At 45.5% G+C, this 26,433-nt stretch overlaps 4 protein-coding genes across 4 annotated transcripts; 2 read left to right on the forward strand and 2 right to left on the reverse strand.

Moving 5' to 3' along the window:
- Positions 1 to 906: 906 nt before the first annotated feature.
- Positions 907 to 8,124, reverse strand: RB195_016074 (uncharacterized protein; the record flags this gene model as incomplete). Its single annotated transcript, XM_064207069.1, has 7 exons — positions 907 to 1,192; positions 1,824 to 1,872; positions 2,420 to 2,476; positions 2,704 to 2,826; positions 3,573 to 3,645; positions 3,909 to 3,998; positions 8,041 to 8,124. The coding sequence occupies 7 exons, from the start codon at positions 8,122 to 8,124 to the stop codon at positions 907 to 909; spliced, it is 762 nt and encodes a 253-aa protein (XP_064062950.1).
- A 2,434-nt stretch (positions 8,125 to 10,558) lies between these two features.
- RB195_016075 (uncharacterized protein) lies at positions 10,559 to 11,647 on the forward strand (the record flags this gene model as incomplete). Its single annotated transcript, XM_064207070.1, has 2 exons — positions 10,559 to 10,758; positions 11,479 to 11,647. The coding sequence occupies 2 exons, from the start codon at positions 10,559 to 10,561 to the stop codon at positions 11,645 to 11,647; spliced, it is 369 nt and encodes a 122-aa protein (XP_064062951.1).
- A 792-nt stretch (positions 11,648 to 12,439) lies between these two features.
- On the forward strand, positions 12,440 to 13,177 carry RB195_016076 (uncharacterized protein; the record flags this gene model as incomplete). Its single annotated transcript, XM_064207071.1, has 1 exon — positions 12,440 to 13,177. One exon carries the CDS (start codon positions 12,440 to 12,442, stop codon positions 13,175 to 13,177), a length of 738 nt encoding a protein of 245 aa, XP_064062952.1.
- A 2,265-nt stretch (positions 13,178 to 15,442) lies between these two features.
- Positions 15,443 to 16,540, reverse strand: RB195_016077 (uncharacterized protein; the record flags this gene model as incomplete). The annotated part of the gene is made up of 4 exons (XM_064207072.1): positions 15,443 to 15,532; positions 15,611 to 15,814; positions 16,383 to 16,465; positions 16,516 to 16,540. The coding sequence occupies 4 exons, from the start codon at positions 16,538 to 16,540 to the stop codon at positions 15,443 to 15,445; spliced, it is 402 nt and encodes a 133-aa protein (XP_064062953.1).
- Positions 16,541 to 26,433: the final 9,893 nt, after the last annotated feature.

The raw sequence follows: 26,433 nt of genomic DNA on the forward strand, positions 1-26,433 counted from the left end.
ATCAGAACAGCGGTAAAATTGCGATTAAGTTTCTGCGCAGTTTTTTGCTGCATGTAAGGAGACCAATTTCATTCCTTGATTAGAGCAGCTCAAATATGAAAAGGTTCATTTCTCCTCCGTTTCCTTACATTTCTTCTCCAAGTTCTTCCCCTGCCAATCTATAGAACTAAGTTTAAATCGTGGCAACCTCAGTAGAACATAAAACATGAAATATACTTCAATTTGTAGAGCTGATTTCTCTCTAGTTGGATTTTCTTGTTCTCTCACAGCACTTTCAGTAGCTTTCAGTAGCAAAGAAATTAGATGGGAAAGATTTGATGATGCAACTATTTTAACATTAATTGGCAAATTATTAAGTTCGCCACAGCATTTCTACTTGGCAGTGTTAGAGAAGTTACTTGGTTTAGTCTCTGCAAAAATAAAACTTTAGGCATTGAGAATATCCCTACTGTACTCCATTCTACTCACCTACAGGCGATTTACCCTCATATTTTCAAGGGAAACCCATCCCACTTGGAAAAGCGAGCAAATTATGAGTGAACTCCTGAACTAATTATTCTATTCCCAGAAGCAGCAAGTCTAAAAGGCGAGTGAAAAATTCAATTTTCTGAACAGCAAGAAGTTTTGTATTATCAAATAAATCTCTTGAAATGATCAATGCAGAAAAGAAGGCTTAAATTTTGTGGAGCGATAAAAAGATGAAACCCAGATTTTGTGTTCAACATGATTGAACTGCTGCAAAAAAACGTTGGTTTATATGATACTCATAAAAATTAGAATAGTAATCGAGTGTGAGTAGCCATTTTATTCAGTGATAAGTATGTCAGTATTCACGATTCGGATAATTGCAAGAAAGTTTTCTGCAGTTGTTAGAAAGAGTATGTATCATTGGACATCATTTGCTTCCTATCCTTCTGCTGCTCTTTGACTTGTGTTACTTGTTTTCTTACTCGCACCTCCTGGTCTTCTGCTTTCCGTGTTCGATCGAGCGCTCTTGGTGCTCGTTGTCTTAGCACTTTTACCGCTTTTCTTACTTTTGTCGCTCCTGAGGCTCTTCGTACTTTCGCCTCCTCCCTTTTTGGAACTTCTGATTCTATTTCGTTTTGATTTCATTGCAACACATAAGATCAGGGCCGGAATGATGGCTATCAGTAGAATTGCAGCAATAATGACAAGAATCAGAAAAATAATCCTGAAAAAAAAATGATTTCTTGAATTATTCACAAGTACCAGAATGTACATAGAATATAAAAAATACAAAAAAAAGCACATGCGTAGAATTAGTTGCACAGTCTGAACACTTTTGCCACAATAAACCACTGCGAAGGATTGCTTGGCACATTCTGATTTCGACGGACTTCCTCAACACTCGTTCACAACTCACGACTGGGACTCGTTTCATCATTTTTTTTAAATCGCTTTTTATCAATTTTGTCACCATCTGATGCCGTTGCATCGATGATGCAGTTCGACCCCGTACGACCTTACTCATCTCTTTGTTACACGCAAATTAACACCCAACCACACACTTTACATAATAAGCCCATTACTATATAACTACCGACGTTAGAATTTTATAACCATAGCACACGCAAAGTGACATAGCTCCACTTAGCCTCAATGGATTGTATGCATAATTTGAAGTGTTAATTTGAAGCTGATAACCAGTATGCATCAAATGCTTTACCTAAGTACAATCTTTTTTACAGTTAAGAGAAAAGTGAAATTTGGTAGTTCTACTCCAATAGTCCGAACTGAAAAGTAAGCGCAGATTCCGACAACGTGAAATGCGTAAAATTATATGGAATGCATGAAAAGCTTACAAGTCAAAGTTTGAATCACCGCCGGAAGAGCTTTTGCTATGGTCAGTGCCTGGAAATCAAAACCGTAGATATGTTATGGCTTACTTTTTTTGTTGAATAAAAGCAGAACACTCCCTCAACTAGGATTTCGTCAAACATTTCTCTATATGAAGTGAAGCATTCAGAGCATTGAGGTATTTTGGCGTTTGAATCTTGCCTCAATGTTCTCCGACATTCTTCCTTTTTGATATATGAAGTTATGGAGTTTAGCGAACAGTGACCTATTTGTAGCTAGTGCTGCTCAATTTTATATGTTTGGGGCAAAGCTTTTGCATGTGTATGTGTGGAAATTCTTGAAGGGACGGATAAAATAATAAATTAAGTTTAAGCTCCCGACAAATTTTGAGAAGAAAGGATCGTTTTTATCTGGACGCTCCTCTTGTATGGGAATCATTCTGTCAATCACAATCAATCGGTCATCAAAATCTGGAAGCGCTTAAAAAATGTTTGGATATATGGGCTTTTCTAGCCAAGTCGTATTTCTTCGGAATCAGAGTTTTGACAGGGTCTTAAATGTCAAGACAGGTGTTTTTAACAAGTACATAAAAGAACAATACTCGATTTTTCCTCATCTTCGTTGATATTCTTTTGTTCCTGGGATGTGGTTGTGGGAACTGAAATTAATTGGCGATTTGTTGTTCAACTCAAAATGAAGATATTAAAGTGCTCAATTCGATGCGTAAACACAATAAGTGAAGTTGACGCCGATAACTATAAAAGCTCATTGCAACTAATCAATTGTACGACCCGTGCGACCAGCCATGCACAACTATTATTTCTTGAGTGAACGAGAGAGACAAATAAGAAATAGTGATAAACAGATGCTTCAAGTAAAGCTCACCTTCTCCTGTAGTAGTAGTTCTTTCTGTAGTGGTTGTTTCTGCAGGTACGGTGGTAGTATGTACAGTTACGGTAGATTCAGTGGATTCAGTGGAGGTAGGAGGAGGCACAGTGGAGAATTTTCCTTGAAGCCTTCACATAACATCAGAAAATATAGTATGATATCGTAATTTAACTTTTGTGTGGAAAACGTTTGGATTTTTATGATTATTTCTTCTACATACTTTTCTTTGCAAAACGTCACAGAATTAGTGCAGCATAATATATCATTTGATGAAATGTGTATTGAGGTAAATTTAGGGATTTAAAAAAAAAATATGAAAGTAGTTTGGCATTTAAGAAAAAAAAAGTGGTGCCTTCATATGTTCTTAATTGTTCCATCTCGAGCTTAGGCCATACCCTTAAGACTGGGTATATGGTACAAGAGATGCAAAGGCTGTCCATGGAGAAATGTTGATTGCCCGGGCTTTATCGATTAGTACTTAAAGAAAACCGCTCTTTCACTACCTATCCCATTACACGAAACACATTCAGATTCAGCCTATATTACACTAAATTTGAGTTACTCTGACATTCAAATCTCGCCTAGGGGGTTCAATTTACACCTTCCACATATCTTGATAAGGTTTGACATAAGTTCAAAACCGGCAAGCAGAAAACATTTGTATTGTAGGTAGGATCATTTGGACCGGCAATAAATGACTACTTGCTGCTAGCTTGTTTACATCTATTACAATTTACCATGTTTTGCACTTATGACAAGTTCGGAGTTAACCTTCGGTAAATCTCCAGCTCTAGGACATCTTGCAGAAGAACAGATCATTTAATTCCAGACGTTTCCCTCGTAAAAGAAAACTGTTTGCTACGAACCTTCTATAGCTTTTACAAAGCATTTATCGGCTTGACTTTCTTTTTTGTAAATAGGTGATGACCTCCATATTTCCTATTAAGGCATCATTATTTTTAGTAAAATAAAACGGATATATTACCAGTTATTTTAGATCAACATCATCTTATCGGAGAAATCGAGATGTAATTGATTCGAAAATCTGACGAGTTTGCAGAATGAGGCTGATGTATGCAATTTTTTCTTGCTGAAGCGCTACAGGACCCAGGCAAAGTAATCGCAGCTCGGCGAATGGTCCTCTACATTTGACTGATTTGGATGATCCGATAGTAAGTCAGCCGATTGAATATCATACTCACCGATATCAAAGTAAAGTTCATGTTGCAGAGATTAGTATCGCAGCTGCATACAATATTTTGCTCTGTTTGCTGACATGTTTTTCCACTGGGCTGAAAGTGATTGTGTCAGAATAACACAACTCTAAAAAAGAAATTGTCTTGCATATGGCTGTGCCAGAGGCTCATACATCTGTGTGAAGTTTACGAGAAAGAAATGAGAAAGAGGGAAACTAGAGCTCCTGTAGAAACTACTTCTCACAAACAAAGCGGAAACTGCTAGTTGCTCACTCGCCACCAGGCTTCATTGAACATGAACGGATGAAGATTTAGCAAGTCATGACGCTGACTAATGAGTGTCTGAATTGCTCTATTTTTGGCTATCGGAACAGCACTACCGACAACTCAGAGGCCTATCTATGAGAAAAAGACTGGGACCCACCCTCGCCATTGTATTCATGTTCGAGAACGGTAAGCCTATAATAGACCACCACTGCCGCATTGTTGTTGCATGATGCAGATGATTGTTGCGTCGTCGCCCAACCAGAGGAAATTGGACGAGTGCTTCAATCTTCTCAACCAGCAGTGTCCGCACATTAAAGGCATCACCCCACGAATCTGGAGTGGTACGGATTTTCGGTGAAGTATTCGTATACAGGATCATGCGTTATGGGAAGGACGGTGATTCCGTCCATTTCCTAATTGCCGTAGAAAACGGCCTGGAAGATACGGCTTCGAGCGTTCCGGTGCACTATTTTCTACAAGGACTTCGGTTGTAGCGCGCTAGCCATGTGCGGCGCCGCACATTAAGGGCCGTTTTTTTACGGCAATGAGGAAGAAATGGACGGAATCACACCCCTCTCCATAATCTACTATCCCGTATACGAATACTCCACCTGAAATCCGAACTACCTCAGATTCGTGCTGTGGTGCCTTTAAATTTACGAAAGAGGAACCAATAGACAAGTGGTTGGCGTTCTTAAATGATGCGTTTCTTGCATGCGGAATGGGATATGGAGATCAAGTGGTATCAAAAACTTAGTAGCAAGAACATCTTTGTTCAGTACTTTTCAGCGCATCCCAACAAAATGAAAACTCTATTATAGGTAATATGTACGGGGGGGGGGGGGGGGGGCGACAACGGTTACATCGAGCAACCAGGAAAAAACGTGGTCTCTCAATCCGACCAACAAAGTGGCTATTTCCAATGCCAATGGGTACCCGACTGAAAATTGTGCTACTCGAGACAGGACTTCCCTCCTCCTGGCCTGACATGGTGAATGGCTAAGAAAAGCCTCCGTTCTGCTTGCCCTACATATGTGATGATATGAGCAGAACGGTACGTATCTGTCTACGCAAAGCTGGTCTACAGAACAACGTAAGGGTTGTAGAGATACCACCAAAGAGCCTCAAGTATCAGCTAGTACGTAATCGTGCGTATGTCCGACTCTATACAACTTCCAGTTGCGTGGTTTACATGACATCAGAAGTGGTGTATCGTATCACATACAGGTAGTGTAAAGACGATTATATAGGGGAAACGGGACACCCTCTGTTTATTCGGATCAGAAAACATCTAGATGGGCCGGCAAAATCTCAGCTTTCTAGCCCACCCGGGACACCGTGGAGTACATAACTAAACTTCGAAGTAGAGGTAGAAGTTAGTACACTATCTTTCTCAAGTCTGAGATCATAGCACGCAGAACACTAGAGCCATTTTGGATCACCGCCAAAGCTCCAAAAATAAAGAGGAAGCATGTTTGCATTGCGATTACGAACCAGCCTCAGTTCAAGATCTGCGCGAGTTTTGATCTACGTGGTGTTTCGTCAGGGTAACATGTAAGTTTGTAAGACTCATGGTTGTGGTACGTGGTGATTTGTTGCGTTACCAGATCTAGCAAATGAGGCAAGCACCAACCGAAGTGTTGTTTGAGTTTACATGTTGCTTGAATTCTTTCTGTGGGGAAATGAGGCGCTGGAGAGAATAATCAGATACAGCTTTGATTTTTCCAGGCTCTGACGAAGACGATAGCGCCACAACGTTAGCTGCTGATAAAGATCAATACCAATCCTTTCTACACGTTGAGCAAATCAATAAAAATCAGGAATCATCTTTTCTTTTTTATTTTCCGTTTATTTTTAAATCACTTTTTCCACCACAAATCATTCACATTTTTGTCTGCCGTGCAAAGAATGAACTGTAATTCACTATGCAGGTCATCGAGTACAGAAAATCTGTAGGCAATAGATCTTCTCTGCAGTTCTCTTAAAAATGGTTAGTGTTTACTCAAAAATGGTTTCCACTATTGCATTTACCCCATTTGGAACCGTTTCCCTTGCTCGTTTTAACTGTGAAAGTGGGATCTAATCCACTTAACCACCTAACCAGTTCCACTCTATCATATACCATGCACTACTGCAGTGGTTTTGTATTACGTTTTGCGATGCAGCAACGTTGTAGTGATTTCATTATGATACATACACAAAGTGGTTATCAATCGCATTTTACTCGTAATCCACTTAGGGGAGGGGGACGGGATGGAACGTAAGGATTAGGGTGTGCAGCCTGAAGTACCTCGAAGAGGAGGAAATCGAGGCAGGGGAAGGAGTTACTGGCCGCGTTCCCGCATGGGTACGGAGCGATAGATTGCTATATGGTGTCTTGGCCCAGGATCTACGGACCCTCTACGGATTGGGCAGTCGAGGCAGGTTTCACTCACTGATGCCCACCGCTCCTCGGGCAAACCGGGGACACGATATGTCTAATAATGGGGAAGTCCGTATCCCAGAAGTTCCATATGTATTGTCTTTAATATTCAACCGAACTGTGTATATTGCTCTTATTTCTTTACTTTAATAGACGCAGCGGGGGAATTTTCGAAGTTGGATAGTATTGTATGGAGTGCAAGAAATTATCTTAATTTCCGTTCTTGTGTTCGAGCAATACCCAGTTATACTTTCATTCGCGTGATCACGCGAAAAGGTTTCCCAGTGTCGAAGAAGTCTCTTTTGCCGAAGAACAGAAAGGGCAGAAGATTTTTTTCAAAGCAATTAGTAAGTGTAGTAGTGAAGTGGAGAAATCCAGCCACGCAGTGGGCAGAATTCAAAACGTTCATATGATTAGAGGCAAGTGAAGCTGTAGAAGAAATACAAGTGGAAATCTTGATTATCTCCTTTATCCATTCTCGATGTTCTCACCAAAGTTCCAGAAAGCAGTCATCATTGTATTGACGAATTCCCAGGAGGCATAGCAATTGACCATTGCGCTCCTTAGCTCTGTGCTCTAACCTTGCTATCACATCAAAACGAGTTTTAACGTCTCTCTTCAAACACTTGCGTGTTTGATCGCGAGTTCCTGTTCAAACTAGGCTCGTGAGGCTACATTTCTACGTATCAATTAGAGAATTTCTTTAAGAAGATGCCTCTTCGTGGTGTTAAAACTCCCGTTTTCAACTTATCTATCTGCAGATGTACTCGAACCGACCATCCTCGTCGTCGGTGATATTTTGGTACCAATCCATGGCGAAAAGGGCTTTTTGAAATGCGAGCTTCAATTGAAAGTCCTGGTCATGATGATCAAATCAGATAGCTTCTCTTCAGTTCCTGCTATTGTAGAAAATGGATCTCGATGTAAAGTTCTCCTTGCCTCCTCCAGGGACTTCATCAAATCCTCTACTCTCAGAAGTTTTTCCTCTAGTCCAATAAGGAACATAGACATTTTCCATTTAACTGAGAAGGAAAAGCTTCACGTTAGTAGTATAACTGCATGGGAGCGGGACCATGCAAACTGGACTTAATTAATTAGAAGAGCTTACTTCTGCAATCTCTGATACCTGGAGGTTCAGCTTCTGTTTTCTGCGGTAGTTTTGGAAACTTAGTCGCAAGTCCTAGCTATCCGCAGAAGTAAGACAACGCTGGAAACTTGGGCGCTGCCCTTTGATCCATGATATTTTGTTTACCCATACGTGTAATGGATTTTTCAACGATAATTCTCCTCAATAAAAAATTTTCCATATATTTCGTGCGGTCTCTTCAACGATATGTTTGAAAAATGCCAAAGATAATGTAGTTTTGCCTTTCGCAATTTTCTTTAACAGTAAAACTTGAGCAATCTTATGAAGGCCGTTTGAGTTTATCCTCAAAAAAAAAAACTCACTTCAACATAACTCCAGTCGAAGTACCCATCTATTTCTTCATCGCATTCCAAACTAATGTACACCATACAATTCTTGTCTTCCATATAAGCATGAAAAGAAACACATTATAAGAAATACACAATTGGTTTGGTGAAATGTAAGCATAATGTTAGTATAGTGCTGTTCCGGAAAAAAAAACTTGTGGTATTCTTCGCAGAAATGCACTTACTGCAAAACAATTATGTTAAACGCTTGCCGCGGTCATTGAAATCACTACTTATTTCATTACTTAAATAAGGTTAGTATGGGAAAGGTCGATATTATGAGGAAAGATCACGTACGCTTGCATCCAGAATATTTCTAATTTTTGTCATGGAAATGTAATGGCACAGAGAAAATATGCGCTACTCTTATAAACGAGAAAAACTCATTTACACAGTTTTTTTCTCCTAAAAGAGAACCTTTTTGCCCTACTCTGGTTATCCTACAAGTCAAGTGTGGCAAACTAAACACATCGCTGGAGGGAAGATTCCGTTGCTTTTAAAAATTGATTTGCGAATTTTTTTAAACGGATGTACGCAAGTTTCTTACAATTGTTTATGTGATTTTTTTTCCATCATAGAATGCATCACTCTTCTTCCTCTTGTTTTGGCAAGCCGCAGTTTGATGCCACGGTACATTTGCAGAGATTTTGTTTCGGAATGCAGCAGCTCGATTAAGGCAAAATGTGATGTGTAGTAGAGAAATAAGGAGTTGGTCGTTAAAGCCCAGCCGTGAAAACGACTGCTACCGACTACACGTAAGTTGTTAAAAGAGAACTAGTCGAAATGAAAGCTCTATCAAACTGGCGTAACTGAAAAGCAAAATTGGAAGGAATGGCATGCATCGAATCGGATTGTTTGCTACCACAATGCAGGGGGTTTAACATTAATCCGACCTCTTCAAAATAAAAATAAAGGGGGGGGGGGGGGGGTTGGGGGAGGGGTGGGAGATGTGATCGAGAATGCTTCCTGCTTATGTTTTCCTGTTCTGCCAAGAAGTTTTTTAGCCTGACCTTTCAACAATATCGTCTTCATGAAAGACCTAGAAATGGTTCGATCTTTTTGATGCTATGCATAACCAGAAAACTCCTCCGTCTTTCCTTTGCCGATATCGTTCCGCGTACGCAATACGAGCACTCGGAACAGGAAAGCAAACTGAGCAGTAACACAGACTAACGGGACTGAACTTCCGGCCAAAGCCGGAATTTGGACTTTTTTGTAGTGTTGTCTCCGCTCGCCTTCACTTCAATTGATCAAAATTGATCAAAAATTAATAGTATTGACGTTTTCTGTAAAATCAGAAATCTGTTTTTCTAACAACTTTCCTTTTTTCTTTTTTTTTTTGGTAAATTTTTCTTATCTTCTCTTTATCTTTTTTTATTATAAATTTAGACGAAACATTTTATAGTTTTCTTTGTGTTCGCATCATTTCTAAATTTAGAGAACATTCAAACTTCAGCTTCAAACACTACTTCGACACCAGTATAATATAGACACAATTTGAAAGTATTACTCGAAGTATGGGGTTTCTTCCTGTTTTCCCCAACATCTATCATAGGATGGTGTTTAATATAAAATGACGTGAACGACATCATCGTACTGATGAAGATAAGTCCCTCGGCAGATCACGTAAACTGTTGGCTACTATCTAAGCAGCCGGTTTCTTTCGTGTTTGCACTTTCTGAGGAAGACGTGTTACTAACCTGAGGCAAACGTGCAAGGAAACAGACGCACAGAGGAGTGATAGTGGTGAAAAGCAAAGCGCACAGTGGCCACGGGGTATGAAACGGTTGCAACGTCTCGTTTACCTTAGGCGACATGCACACGAAGTTATTGCGCGATAATACTGGACTATGGCGCAGAAATTCCATGCCTTTGGGTACTTTTATAGCTATCTTGTCATAGTTATACCGCGCCGACGCACCAGCCCTATGTCGTGGGCTCGTTCTGCCCCATTTTATAGATTTGTGCCGTCGGCACACCAATCCCACGCCGCTGTACCCGTCAAGCCTCCTTTCACTGCCCTACGACGCCTTCGGATCTCCCTTATTAGAGGGATCACAGCCGTATAGTCGCAAGGCTACATGGCGCGTCCTCGAACGGCGAAAAGGCGACTTTGTATCTGCCCTAAGATGCAAGTGGATTCAGGGGATGGACTACTTGTTTCTGCCTTGTCAGTATCGGCTCTAAAAACTATTGTATCCCACACTTCCATCCGGCTAAAAGCCTGCAGTCAAGTGAATGAGAAGTGCAAGAGGGGCGGTTTTGAGCCGCATCGAAGAAATAAGCTCCATTGTCCACAAAGGGAGGACACAGCACTCTCCAAAAAGAAAACTCATGGAACTAAAGGCTTGCAACTTCCTCGTGGGTTTTAAATTTATTTGCACGACACAGTAATAGAAAAGGGTCTTCTGATTTCGGAGGAAACCCTGGTTCGACAACGTCAGGAAAGGCAGAGTTGCAGGAGTTATGTAGGCTACCAAAACGGAAGATTAGGATGACGATCTGTACTTACAGCTCACGTACGCCTGCATCAGAAGTGGCTAATGAAGATCTGTTGACGCAAGCCACGACGATTGTACAGCGTAAGTACGGCGTCATCGAACTGACCGACATGAGACGGTGTCAAAAACTTAGCGTCGTATATGACACTGTAGACAGTAAGGAAGTTGGTGGAGTCGGTTTCCGTCAACACAAGTATTTCTATGAATGTCAACTCTTTCGGACAACTTACGCCCGAATCGGATGTTTACGGATGAGAAGATGTGGTTTAACCCAACCCTTGACAATCTTCGTCGCTTACACTCGAAGCTCTTTATGTGGACCCAGAGGAGTTCTACAGAGAAGACCACACTTTCTAAGGTCATTGTTAGTGATTTTAACGCCAAAATGGCCCAAGAAGAACGCCTGAGGAACTTCCCATTAGAACACACGGAACACCTGGAATGAGTAGGGAGAGAGGCTTTTCGAGTTGGTCATTACGACTAAAACGATCATCGGGAACTCGCAATCCCAGAAGCCCTCCTCTCTACGTGGGAGTCTCCCGATGGAGGGTATCATAATGAAATTGACCATGTCATCGTCACTAAAAGGTTTTGCCTGACGGATGTCGCTGTTGAACCATAGTTTTATGCGTGATCGGACTATCGCCTCCTCCGAAAAAAATTTTCCTTCACAAGAAGAGAAGTGAAAGCCGCCACGCCGCCAAGTTCAGAGAGCAAACTCCCAGAACCATCATTGACTGGGAACTCTTCGCTTCGTTTGTCGGTTTTTGGGAAAATGGACCAGTCATGGACAACATTGAAGACGGATGTGAACGACATGTAGAACATCTTCATGACTGTACGAGGGAAGCGAAAAGTTTCAAAACCACCAAGAGGCACCTATCTCCGGAAATTATAGAGCTGACACGTCCAGACCTGCACGAGCTGCAGATAACCAAGAACTCACGTCCGTGCTCGCAATGCTTTGCAGAGAGGCGATAAAAGAAAACCCAAAGAGAGAAGAGCAGAAGTGTTGGTCGAACCTGCAGAGGCAGGACAGAGCATTCGCTACGCCCGCCGGAACTTCGCCAATAGTAAAATAGTAATGACTGCTCCCCGGATCCCAGATACAACAGCCACAGAATCAAGAAGGGGATGAAAAAGGTCCTTCACGACTTCTACTAAGATCTATTGGACACCCACGTCCACTTGCCTTCTCACCATCTGAGGGAAGATGGACATGTCATTCCAAAGCTCCTCCTTTCTGAACTCCGACATGCCATCACGTTGGTGAAGATCGCACATCACCCGTTCCGTATAAAATCAAGCCTGAACATCTGAAATAGCTATCGTCAGTCCTGATCAACAAAACTGGCGAGACTCTTCACTTTTTATCTGTCGCGACGCAACACAATCGAAAACAGCAGGACCGTGCTGTTGTATAAGAAGGGAGACTTACAATACATCGGCAATTACCGTCCAATCTGCTTACTCTCTGTCATCTACAAGCTTCTTACAAGAGTAGTTCTAAACAGGATAGAAAGAACATTAGATTAAGGACAGCCCTGCGAGGAAGCAGCGTTTCGAAAAGTACGATGACCACATACACACGGTTTCAAAACTCATAGAAGTATCGCGACAGTACAAGATGCCGCTGTAAATCATTTTCGTCGATTTCAAGAAAGTATTTGACACAGTTGAGATCGAAGCGGTTACGGAGACCCTATATTACCAATACGTCCCCACTCCGCACATAGAGATAGCTCGTGAGTTGTATAGCAACTTCACGACCAAAATTTCCCTATTCTACAATGTCATAATCGACGTGAAGAGCGGAGTTCGTCAGGGTGACACGAATTCACCCAAAATATTCAGTGCGCACTCTCGAGAACGCGATGCGAGGATTGGAATGGGATAACATGGGAGTGAAAGTTGATTGCCGCTATTTACACCATCTTCGTTTTTCTGATGACATCGTTCTTATAACATCAAGCATCAATCAGGCGGGACGGATGGTGGCCGAATTTGATGAAACGTGTGAAAAGATCGGTCTTCAGCTAAACCTAGACAAGACGGTGTTTTTGAGGAACAGATGCGTTTGTGATGCCCCATTCACGCTCAACGGAATGAATATATCCGAATGCTCCAGCTGTCTATATCTAGGTCGGAAAATCAGCATGATGGACGGCCTCCGAGTTGGGCAGAAGGAAACGAACGGCTGGGAAGCATTAACGAGCATCGGGGATGTAGGGAAGGGGACCACGAACACCCTTCTTCGTGCTCACCTCTTCAACACCGCCGTTCTTCCTGCTTTGATTTACGCTTCAGAAACGTGGGCGTTTCGCAACCAGGAGAAAAATGTGATCAGCGTCATGGAATGCGGCATTGAAAGGATCACGCTCGGAGAAACCCGCTTTACGCAAGTGAAAGAATGGATTCGAAGTTCACTCCCACATCAGCGATCGAAGATCGGAGAAGTTGCCGCATATTTCAAGGGAAGCAAAATTAGGTGGGCTGGACACGCGATGCATTTCAATGACAATCGTTGGACCAGAGCCGTAAGCGACTGGATACCACGCAAACGCACCGCAGATGCAATGGTTAGACCTCTTTACGGAGTCCTTAGAAGATAATTACGACTCTTCGAGTTTCTCGCGAATAGCAACACTTGCGCGCGATCGGGACAAGGTACTGCTGGTGCCCGCTCGAGCAAATCGATGAACAAGCACAGGTGATACAGGTGATACAGGTGACGACGCTGGCGCACCAATTAGACGCTGGTGGACCCGTCGCACCCCTTTTTACACAAACAGATATAGATACACCCGCACGTGGCAGACTAAGCCCGTTATTATATAGCATGATAGTGTGTTATCAACGGTATAAAGTCTTTAATAATAGATAAACCGCCATTTTCGTTATTGATTGGTAGGTTCTCGAAGGCTGCTTTTAATGCCTTCACAGCAGAAATCTTATTTCCTTCTCGCAGAGTAAAGTCACATACGTTAATTCAATCCAATCCCATCAAATTTCTCATTCGTGTTTCGCCGTAATAGTGGCAGAAAACCAAAGAATCAGAAAAACTGGCCGTAAGCAGTTCGAACGGTTACATGAAATCGGAATCTAACACCCAAACTCTAACTGCGAAAAAAACAAAGAGGACTTCACGAAAGAGTAGAATCCCCCTGTGAATCAACGTTGTCTCCGACTCCTTAACTGCATTTTTTTGTGAGCATTGTTACAGGATGATTTTGTGTTGGCAAACTTCCCACTGCAAGTATTAAGCACTTGCTTTTTCGCAGTAGACTTCATGACATGAAGTGTGTCAAACCAATGCGTTCTTTGTCCATACGCTAACATTGGAGATTGCGAGACGATCAAAATGATATAGCAGATAGAGCGACGGTCGTCCCAGATCATCCAAATTGGAGAAACTGGAAAGTTTGCGTATCGAAAATCATATCGCTTGTAAAAGGCGAGGACGATCAATGGCACTAGTACAGCGGCACGAAATTGGCAAATGTGATTCAAATGAGTTTGAAATCAAGTGTACAACAGTCCGCAAAAAAATCTGCTAGAAAACCACCAGAGCGCTGCAGATTTTCGTTAGCAATCCATTTATGAATAGCAAAAATGTGCGCTCACATCAGTGTCTTTGTGCCATTTATTAATACTCTTTGAGTACACATTTCCTCATCTAGTTCGTAAACAATATTCAGGCACCTGTGTTTAAGGACACTGCTCAGTATAGATTTTACTCGCTTTGGGTGACAATCTGTATGAACACGGTGGTTCGCAGTCGCGCTGGTCTGTATGACTGATCTGTGATTTTCCCTGTTTGGACTTCAGGCGTAGTGCAATTAAAACGATATCTAGGGTTGACCAAAAGAAAAGAGGAACTTGGTGATGTGTATAACATCAAAAATCTTCAACCATCATCAGACTTTTGATAAAGAGGAGGTCAATGAAACATTAGGTCAAGACCTAACTAGCAGGCTGGTGTCATCGGCTGGCGCGATAACCCGCATCTTCGTCGAGGTTTGTCGTCCATGAACGTAGTTCTGCCCAACCTTCTCGATCTTCTGCGATGGCTTGCACAGAATCAATCCATTCGTCGCTATTCCATATTCTGCGAATCTTTACGTTTCGCATAAACTGAATATCCACCGAGTCTCCTCAGGTCCTCTTTCACCACCTCAGTCTATAACTTCCGTTTTCGGCCAAGTGGCATCTTCCAGCTTGAATCCGACCAACTCTTCAAAACTCGTTGAACAAGGCGATCTGTTGGTCTCCTTAATATATGACTAAAAAAGCGAAGACAAATTCCTGTAGCCACTTTCGATGACGGTGCGAGATGTCGATACCTTCCACGTGTTATCCGCTGGTACACCACATCGACTTCTGCGCAAAGCTCTTCATTGTGGCACACACTGGGCCAAAAGTACCCAATTAGCCGTCTAAGCAACTCCCTGATCCGTATCATGACGAGGCGAATTGCGGATAGGTAGACTCGCAGTTTGACTTCGTTGGTAATGGGGGACGACCACGGGCATTTCGTTAAGGAGTTGAATGCGGAAACGGCCTTAGCGCACCTTGGTTAAATATCATTCTCGTAGCTGCCGTTGTTTTTCAGCACATAGCCCAAATAACAGAACTCGTCCACGAGTTCGACCGGTTGTCCGTCCACCCTGATTCCCCTCGAGACCTCAATGAAATCCACATCTGCCTGCATTTATTAGGGCGTAGAAGTAGTCTGTAGGCTGCAGCCAGCTTCGATACAAGGTTGACAGTATGTTGAAGTTTCGTACGTAAGTTTCCGCGGACACAACAACATACTCAGTGTACTCGAGATCAGTCAAGGGGCACCCTGATGGCGCTATGACGATGTCGATATCGAACTAATCGACTGTTCTTCGCATGGTGTCACCGATAGCGAAGTTGAACAGGAAAGGTCGTGCCACTGGGCCTCGTCTTACCCCAGGCACCACCTCAAACGGTGTTGTACATGCGGCTGGTGTTCGAACCGCAGTAGTTGTTGGCTAATTCATGTAATCAAGCAAGCGAACCAACTCTCCTGGTACTCTATCGGTGCGGAGCGCGTTGAAGTGGCCTCGATGAGGAGAGTCGAAAGTGGCTTCAAGGTCCAGAAAGGCTAATTGCATTGGCTTCGAATGCCGCTGCCAGATTTCGATCACTCTGTTAACGATGGTCAATTGTAAAGCGACCACTAAGAAAGACAGCTTGCTCGTCGCGTGTTCATCTTCGCGATGCTTAATAAGTTGATCCGGAATCTTATTCAGATAGACTTATTCGGCTAACACTTAAATTTCGTTGGCAAAAGAAGAAAACATGATTCCAGTTGACAATGTTCGAGGTTTTAAGAAGAGAAAACTTGAAGATTGCTTTCAGTTCAACTAAATTTATATACCGTTCTAAAATTCTCACATCCCATCATCCCATCTAATGAGTCTCTGAAGAACTGTTGCGAGAAAACTCCTTTATTCAATGCGCACATGAGTGAGTTCTGAGAAAAATAGGCAAGTTATATTTTGCGATAGTGTGTCTGCGAGGTTTTTAGATGGAACTTTTTATTTGCCTGACGTTTCGGCTTTTTCGCCGTCTTCAGAGGCCTAAATAGAGGATGACTGGAGTAATGCAGGTTAATAAATCCGTTGAGAAGGAACGCTCGTCAGTTTTGATGGCAGTAATCCCTGGGTGATTAGAGTTTTATATACTAGTATGGCATAAAAATCGATTTTCTGGAAGAAAGCTGCCACAAAACGTGGTTTTCAAGGTAATGAGTTGCAGAACTTCAAATGCATAGTGAAAATCGAGTACCGTTCTTATCTCGGAATTAAATTCTCCAATGTAGCACTTTAAACCAAATGCACCACCAAAAATGTACAGGAAAAGGATGTGAACTGGAACAAAAAAATCAAAATCTCAGCAAATAGAGTTGATAACGACTCACAGAAAATAATACGGCCGCTCGACATCACTACTGCAAACGAATAACAAGTACTGCATCATTCACATTACCCTTCGAGATTGTTTTTACTAAAAGAGTAGCAGATGTAAAGCAAACATCAACAAACATTTGTTCCTTTTTCTAAATTTCGGGTGTAGGGCACGGAAATAAAAATACACTGATGTGTTGGTTCTAGTTAGTAGTTGGGCTGTCTACGAGGAGTAAGACCGTACCGAAAGTGGGCGGGACTGAAGAAACTTCTGGCTGATTGCCCGTCACAGTTACGTAACTAGCCGTCGAGCCTTTTATCCGAACAATACGTACCTCGTCTTCGGGCCTAATATCCAAACTTTTTTCCCTTGTAGTGAGTCCCATGGATTCAGATTAACCTATTTATGATTATCAGTTTGAACGTTTCGCCGTAGCCGAACTTCACGCTTCACGTGGTGCGCGCTCCACTCGCCTGCACTAATCGATAAAATTTAAAAGTAGTGGCAACTTGTCGATAGTCCAATTTAAGCAGCGCCAAGATTGCTAACAAATTTTATTACGGCAAACCTTTCGGCGTCGTCGCCCTTATCAGGATCTGGAAAGTCAGATCATTTGTGATATATCCTCTCAAATGCCTTATCCAGAACAAGTCATGATTCCCTAAGATGCTACATCCAAAATCGACCAAAATCGTTGTGCTTACCTAGGTAGCCGCGTTGCCTTGATATTAGCGGACCTCCACGTGATAAAATCGCTCCGCTAATACTAAGTAGGATGCGACCTGCATATGACCCCGCAGATCAAAACCCGCAAAGGTCTTGATGCAGAGCCAGCTATTATCTTATTATCTAAAACGCCTCCAAAGTTCTGCGAGCCACTATTTCGAATTCGTACGACAGGATCGTGGCAGCTGCGCAGAAAGGAGCATTTTCGTGACATTTTCTGCGATGGGTTCCGAGAGGAGTGGCTGCGTTTGAATGTTTAACCCCATCTGCAAGCAGCCACTCCTCTCAGAACCCATCGCAGAAAATGTCATAAAAAGGCTCCTTTCTGCGCAGCTGCCACGATTATATCGTATCGAAATTGTGGCTCGCAGATCTTTTGGATGCGTTTTAATGAGATAATAGCCGCGACCAACGAGCTGGCTCTGTATCAAGGCCTTTGCGGGTTTTGATCTGCGGGGTCACATGCATTATAATTAGTGTTAGAGAAGCGATTTTATCACGCGGAAGTCCGCTAATATCACGGCCACGCGGCTACCTAGGTAAGCCCAATGATTTGGACTCTTTTGGTTCCGATTTTGGATGTAGCATCTTAGGGAATGATGACTTGTTCTGGATGAGGCTTTGAGAGGATATATCACAAATGATCTGACTTTCCAGGCTCTGACGAAGGCGACGACGCCGAAACGTTAGACGCACACACACGTGACACCATAAGCCCGTTATTATATATATATATCTTTACAATATCAATCAATAATCAATATCTTTACAAATGCTAAGCAATGCCAGGATTTTCGCCAGTTGGTGTATCCGCGTGTTTTGCAAATACGTAATCAGCTAGTTACGTATTCAGTTCTTTTAATATATATATATATATATATATATATATATATATATATATATATATATATATACATAGTTATTTGAATCGACCGTCCGGCTTACGCCGGACTCTCAGACTTTGTGTGGTGTTCGCTTCGCTCACTTTCATCAACTAACCAAAATATACTTTTAAATTGAAATTCAAAAATTAGTGGTAGTGATATTTTCTGTAAATAATAAGAGTTCTGTTTTCATGTTGTTTTGTTATTTTCTTCTTTCTTTTTTAATGTATATAAAGACAAAAAATTTCATAGTTTTTTCTAAACGCGTCAGTTCTACATTTTGAGAATATTCAAACTTTAGCTTCAAACACTACTTCGGTTCGAATATAATATATACACAATTTTAAAGCATTACGCGAAGAATGGGTGTTCTCCCTATTTTCCTCAACAGCTATCAATGATGTTTAACATAAAATAATGTGAAGATCATCGTACTGATAAAGGTAACGTTCTTTGTCAAATTATGTAAGCTGTTGGCTACTATTTAAGCAGCCGGTTTCATTCGTGTTTCCACTTTCTGAGGAGCACAATACCAAGCTGAGGCAAACGTGCAAGGAAACAAACGCACGGAGGAGTCATAGAGGTGATGAACAATGCGCGCAGTAGCCACGGGTATCAAACGGCTGCAACGTGCTATTTAACTTCTGCGACACGCAAAAAAAATTACTGCAAAATAATACTGTACAACAGTTCCACGCTGTCCGTCGCACCCAATTTTACAGCTTTCGGGTTTTCAATGTGCTCCCCTCGCTTGCACAACTCTTCTTACTGCTGAACAGCACTTCTACTGAAATTACTCTGACCCTAAAGGTTACTTTTAGCTCAAAACACTCATTCGTTTTCGTTCCCTACACAGTGTAGACACGATTTGAAAGTGGTATTCGAAGAATGGGTTTTCCTGTTGTTTCTCCCTAACAGTTACGGCAGAATAATGTTTAACATGAAATGACGTGGACAACATCATCGTACTGATAAAGATAGCGTTCCACGTCAGATCACATAAACAGCGTGCTACTATTTAAGCAGCTGTTTGAACGTGTATATCCAGTTTCTGAGGAACAGCGGAGCCGAGTAGGTGGAGCGCAACGCCGAAAGTGGTTACAACTATAAAACTTTTACAACGTCCCTAGCTTTACGACGCCGGCACACCAACTCGACGCCATTGGACCCGTCGCACCCCCTTCTATAGGTATCCGACGTCGTGGGACCCGTCGCACCCCCTTCTATAGGTATCCGACGCCGTGGACCCGTCGCACCCCCTTCTAAGGCTATCTGGCGCCGATGGACCCGTCGCACCCCCTTCTATAGGTATCCGACGTCGTGGGACCCGTCGCACCCCCTTCTATAGGTATCCGACGCCGTGGACCCGTCGCACCGCCTTCTAACGCTATCTGGCGCCGATGGACCCGTCGCACCCCCTTCTATAGGTATCCGACGTCTTGGACCCGTCGCACCCCCTTCTAAGGCTATCTGGCGCCGATGGACCCGTCGCACCCCCTTCTAAGGCTATCTGACGCCGTTGGACCCGTCGCACCCCCTTCTATAGGTATCCGACGCCGTGGACCCGTCGCACCCCCTTCTAAGGCTATCTGGCGCCGATGGACCCGTCGCACCCCCTTCTATAGGTATCCGACGCCGTGGACCCGTCGCACCCCCTTCTATAGGTATCCGACGCCGGTGGACCCGTCGCACCCCCTTCTAAGTAGATCCGACGCCGTGGACCCGTCGCACCCCCTTCTATAGGTATCCGACGCCGATGGACCCGTCGCACCCCCTTCTAAAGGTATCAGACGACGATGGACCCGTCGCACCCCCTTCTATAGGTATCCGACGTCTTGGACCCGTCGCACCCCTTCTAAGGCTATCTGGCGCCGATGGACCCGTCGCACCCCCTTCTATAGGTATCCGACGTCGTGGGACCCGTCGCACCCCTTCTATAGGTATCCGACGCCGTGGACCCGTCGCACCCCCTTCTAAGGCTATCTGGCGCCGATGGACCCGTCGCACCCCCTTCTATAGGTATCCGACGCCGATGGACCCGTCGCACCCCCTTCTATAGGTATCCGACGCCGTGGACCCGTCGCACCCCCTTCTAAGCTATCTGGCGCCGATGGACCCGTCGCACCCCTTCTATAGGTATCCGACGCCGTGGACCCGTCGCACCCCCTTCTATAGGTATCCGACGCCGTGGACCCGTCGCACCCCCTTCTAAGGCTATCTGGCGCCGATGGACCCGTCGCACCCCCTTCTATAGGTATCCGACGTCGTGGACCCGTCGCACCTCCTTCTATAGGTATCCGACGCCGTGGACCCGTCGCACCCCCTTCTAAGGCTATCTGGCGCCGATGGACCCGTCGCACCCCCTTCTATAGGTATCCGACGCCATTGGACCCGTCGCACCCCCTTCTAAGGCTATCTGGCGCCGTGGACCCGTCGCACCCCCTTCTATAGGTATCCGACGCCGTGGACCCGTCGCACCCCTTCTAAGGCTATCCGGCGCCGATGGACCCGTCGCACCCCCTTCTATAGGTATCCGACGCCTGGACCCGTCGCACCCCCTTCTAAGGCTATCTGGCGCCGATGGACCCGTCGCACCCCCTTCTATAGGTATCCGACGTCGGGGACCCGTCGCACCCCCTTCTATAGGTATCCGACGCCGTGGACCCGTCGCACCCCCTTCTAAGGCTATCTGGCGCCGATGGACCCGTCGCACCCCCTTCTATAGGTATCCGACGTCGTGGGACCCGTCGCACCCCCTTCTATAGGTATCCGACGCCGTGGACCCGTCGCACCCCCTTCTAAGGCTATCGGCGCCGATGGACCCGTCGCACCCCCTTCTATAGGTATCCGACGCCGTGGACCCGTCGCACCCCCTTCTATAGGTATCCGACGCCGTGGGACCCGTCGCACCCCCTTCTAAGGCTATCTGGCGCCGATGGACCCGTCGCACCCCCTTCTATAGGTATCCGACGCCGTGGACCCGTCGCACCCCTTCTAAGGCTATCTGGCGCCGATGGACCCGTCGCACCCCCTTCTAAGGCTATCTGGCGCCGATGGACCCGTCGCACCCCCTTCTATAGGTATCCGACGTCGGGGACCCGTCGCACCCCCTTCTATAGGTATCCGACGCCGTGGACCCGTCGCACCCCTTCTATAGGTATCCGACGCCGATGGACCCGTCGCACCCCTTCTAAGGCTATCTGGCGCCGATGGACCCGTCGCACCCCCTTCTAAGGTATCCGACGCCGGGACCCGTCGCACCCCCTTCTATAGGTATCCGACGCCGTGGACCCGTCGCACCCCCTTCTAAGGCTATCTGGCGCCGATGGACCCGTCGCACCCCTTCTATAGGTATCCGACGCCGTGGACCCGTCGCACCCCCTTCTAAGGCTATCTGGCGCCGATGGACCCGTCGCACCCCCTTCTAAGGCTATCTGGCGCCGATGGACCCGTCGCACCCCCTTCTATAGGTATCCGACGTCGTTGGACCCGTCGCACCCCCTTCTATAGGTATCCGACGCCGTTGGACCCGTCGCACCCCCTTCTATAGGTATCCGACGCCGATGGACCCGTCGCACCCCCTTCTAAGGCTATCTGGCGCCGATGGACCCGTCGCACCCCCTTCTAAGGCTATCCGACGCCGTTGGACCCGTCGCACCCCCTTCTATAGGTATCCGACGTCGTGGGACCCGTCGCACCCCTTCTATAGGTATCCGACGCCGTGGACCCGTCGCACCCCTTCTAAGGCTATCTGGCGCCGATGGACCCGTCGCACCCCCTTCTATAGGTATCCGACGCCCTGGACCCGTCGCACCCCCTTCTAAGGCTATCTGGCGCCGATGGACCCGTCGCACCCCCTTCTATAGGTATCCGACGCCGTTGGACCCGTCGCACCCCCTTCTATAGGTATCCGACGCCGGGACCCGTCGCACCCCCTTCTAAGGCTATCTGGCGCCGATGGACCCGTCGCACCCCTTCTATAGGTATCCGACGTCGTGGACCCGTCGCACCCCCTTCTAAGGCTATCTGGCGCCGATGGACCCGTCGCACCCCCTTCTATAGGTATCCGACGCCGTGGACCCGTCGCACCCCCTTCTATAGGTATCCGACGCCGATGGACCCGTCGCACCCCCTTCTATAGGCTATCCGACGCCGTGGACCCGTCGCACCCCCTTCTATAGGTATCCGACGCCGTGGACCCGTCGCACCCCCTTCTATAGGTATCCGACGCCGTGGACCCGTCGCACCCCCTTCTATAGGTATCCGACGCCGTGGGACCCGTCGCACCCCCTTCTATAGGTATCCGACGCCGTGGACCCGTCGCACCGCCTTCTAACGCTATCTGGCGCCGATGGACCCGTCGCACCCCTTCTATAGGTATCCGACGTCGTGGGACCCGTCGCACCCCTTCTATAGGTATCCGACGCCGTGGACCCGTCGCACCCCCTTCTAAAGCTATCTGGCGCCGATGGACCCGTCGCACCCCCTTCTATAGGTATCCGACGCCGTGAACCCGTCGCACCCCCTTCTATAGGCTATCCGACGCCGATGGACCCGTCGCACCCCCTTCTATAGGTATCCGACGCCGTGGACCCGTCGCACCCCTCTAACTCTAAGGTATCCGACGCCGTGGACCCGTCGCACCCCCTTCTATAGGTATCCGACGCCGTGGACCCGTCGCACCCCCTTCTAAGGTATCCGACGCCGTGGACCCGTCGCACCCCCTTCTATAGGTATCCGACGCCGTGGACCCGTCGCACCCCCTTCTAAGGCTATCTGGCGCCGATGGACCCGTCGCACCCCCTTCTAAGGCTATCTGGCGCCGATGGACCCGTCGCACCCCCTTCTATAGGTATCCGACGCCGTGGACCCGTCGCACCCCCTTCTAAGGCTATCTGGCGCCGATGGACCCGTCGCACCCCCTTCTATAGGTATCCGACGTCGTGGGACCCGTCGCACCCCCTTCTATAGGTATCCGACGCCGATGGACCCGTCGCACCCCCTTCTATAGGTATCCGACGCCGTGGACCCGTCGCACCGCCTTCTAACGCTATCTGGCGCCGATGGACCCGTCGCACCCCCTTCTATAGGTATCCGACGCCGTGGACCCGTCGCACCCCTTCTAAGGCTATCTGGCGCCGATGGACCCGTCGCACCCCCTTCTATAGGTATCCGACGTCTTGGACCCGTCGCACCCCCTTCTATAGGTATCCGACGCCGGTGGACCCCTTCACACCTCATTTTATAGCTTCCTTGCTTCGAGGCATTAACTCGACGCCGGTGGACCCGTCGCACCCCTCATTTTGAATTTCGTGACTGACACACACACACACACACACACACACACACACACACACACACACACACACACACACACACACACACACACACACACGTGACAGAATAAGCCCGTTATTATATAGTAGATATATATATATACCAGTCTGAATGTCCGGCTAAAGCCAGACTTCAGACTTTCGCTGGTTTTAGCTTCGCTCCCCTTCACTGATCAGCGAAAATTTATATTAGTGTTATTAGTTCTATGAAATTGGACTTGTGTATCTCCAACAATCTTTTTTCCTTTTTATATTATAACTAAGAGCGAAAGATTTCATAGTCTTCTATCTAAACTCGTCAGTTCTACGTTTGGTGAACATTCGAAGTTCAGCTTCAAACACTCCTTTCCAATATATTATAGACAAAATTTAAAAGTATCAAGTGTGGGTTTTCCTCCTGTTTTCTATAAACAGTTATCAGAGAATGATGTTTTGGCACAAAATAACGTGAAAGACATCATCCTACTGATAAAGATAACGTTCCACGTCAGATCACATAAACATCCTGCTGCTATTTAAGCAGCCGTTTTCATGCGTGTTTCCACTTTCTGAGAACGGCATGCTACCAACTTGAGGTGAACGAAGAAAGAAATAGGTACGCGGAGGAGTAATGAAGGTGAAAAGCAACGCGCCTAGTGGCCACGGCTATGAAAGGGCTTTAACCATTTATCTTTTGCAACATGCACGCGAAGTTATTGCGTACCATTTCGATTCCGCGGGAACCGTCTCCCCCCACGTTATAGCTATCTTTCGCCAGCGCGCCGACCCGACGCCGGATGGACCCATCAGACCCCGTTTTATACCTATCTGACACCGCCGAAACAATCCGACGCCAGTGGACCCGTCACACCCCCTTCTATAGGTATCTTGCACCGGTGGACCCGTCGCACCTCCTCCTATACGTATCTGGCGCCGGTTGACCCGTCGAACATCCTTACATAGGTGTCTGGCGCCGGTGGACCCGTCGCACCCCCTCCTATGCGTATCTGGCGCCGGTGGACCCGTCGTACCCCATTTTATAGCTTTCTTGCGTCGAGAAACCAATTCGACGCCGGTGGACCCATCGCACCCCCCTTTTTGAATTTCGTGACTGACACACACACAGACCCACACACACACACACACAGAATAAGCCTGTTGGCTAAAGCCGGACTTCAGACTTTCGGTGGTTTTAGTTTCGCTCCCCTTCACTGATCAATGAAAGTTAATAGTAGTGGTGTTTTCTGTAAAATTAGGTTTGTTTTTTTTAACAACGCTCTCCTTCTCTTCTTTATATTACAAATTAAGGCGAAAGATTACGGAGTTTTCCCTCTAAACGTGTCAATTTTACAATTGGAGAATATTTGACCATCATCTGCAAACACTCCTTCGATGCCAGAATAATATAGATACAATTTGAAAGCATTACTCGAAGTATGGGTATTTCTCTTGATTTCCCCCAGTAGTCATCACAGAATGATGTTTTAACATTAAATGACACGAAAGACATCATTCTACTGATAATGATAACGTCCTACGTCAGATCACATAAACAAAAAGAAATAGATACGCGGAGGAGTCATAAAGGTGAAGAGCAAAGCGTCCAGTGGTCACGGCAATGAAACAGCTCCAAGCATTTATCTTTTCCGTCATGCACCCTGAGTTATTGCGCACCAATGACCGGGTCCACCGACGCCGGTGGATCAGCAGCATATTATAGCAATTTGGCGCCGGCGCACCAATCTGACGTCGTTGGACCCGTCGCACCCCTTTTTATGGATATCTGGCATCGGCGCACCAATCCGACGCCGGTGGACCCGTCGCACCGCCTACTATAGGTATCTGGCGCTGGCGCAGCAATCCGACGCCGGTGGTTCATTTCTTCTTCACTTTGTACCTCCGCTAATATATAGAACTAAGTTCAAGTCGTAGGAACCTCAGTAGAGCTCTTGAAACACGTTATGCACTTCAGTTTGTAGACCTAATTTCTCTCGGGATGGAATTTCTTGTTCTCTTACAGCTTTAAGTAGCAAGAAAGAATACGGGCTAGATTTAAGGCAATAATTTCAACATTATTTTGCAAAAGATTAAGTTCGCCATAGCATTACTTGAGAGTGTTAGAGAACTTACTGGTATTTACTTCTGGTCTCTGAAACAATGAAGCTCTAGACCTTGCTCATAGTTACAATGTCCCCGCTGTACTCTAGTCATCGGCAAGTGAGTTAGTCTGGTATTTTTAAGGAAAACTTTCCCCAGGTGAAAAAAGCGAACAAATTATGAACGCCTTTAATTATTCTCTTCCTAGGAGCAGCAAGTTTATGAGGAAAGTTAAGAATTCAGTTTTCTCAAAGGCACAACGTTTTGTATCGTGAAATAAATCACTTTATGTCATCAATTTCGCTGCAGAGACCAAGGATTAAATTTTGTAGAGCGATGAAACGTTGAGTTAATTTTTTGTGTTTTTGTGCAATATAATTGAAAGGGACGGATGTGGCGCAGTCGGTTACAAGTCCGTTGTAATCACACGGTCTACGGTTTGAAATCGTCTTAGTGCAAATCAATCCTTTCATTCCTCCGGGGTTGATGATATGTTACCAGATCTGTTTGGGAGGATAAAACCATCGACTCAAATATCCGTTGGCTCCACAAGTTGTCGAATAGGCCAACATGCGTTCCAAAGCTCAACTATAACGAATTCCAGTGAAACGCGTAGGCGTATCCCAATTGGACTGATACCCCAGTGACTTTATCTTTTGACTTCATAATTGAACAGTTCCGAGAAGCGTTGGTTTATATGTCACTCATAAAAATCAGAGTAGTTATTGAGTTTTAAAAAGATCTAAAAAATTGTATTGAGTAGCAAAATCGTGTTGAGTAACCATTTTGTTCGATGATAAGAATGTCAGTATCTAGGATTCACTTAGGTGCAAGAAAGCTTATTGCAGTTGTTAGAAGAAACATTCAAAGTATCATTTATCTTTATTTACTTGACATTATGCAAAGTTC

This window comes from Necator americanus, chromosome V (assembly GCF_031761385.1).
Source record: "Necator americanus strain Aroian chromosome V, whole genome shotgun sequence".
Taxonomy (NCBI): Eukaryota; Metazoa; Nematoda; class Chromadorea; order Rhabditida; family Ancylostomatidae; genus Necator; species Necator americanus.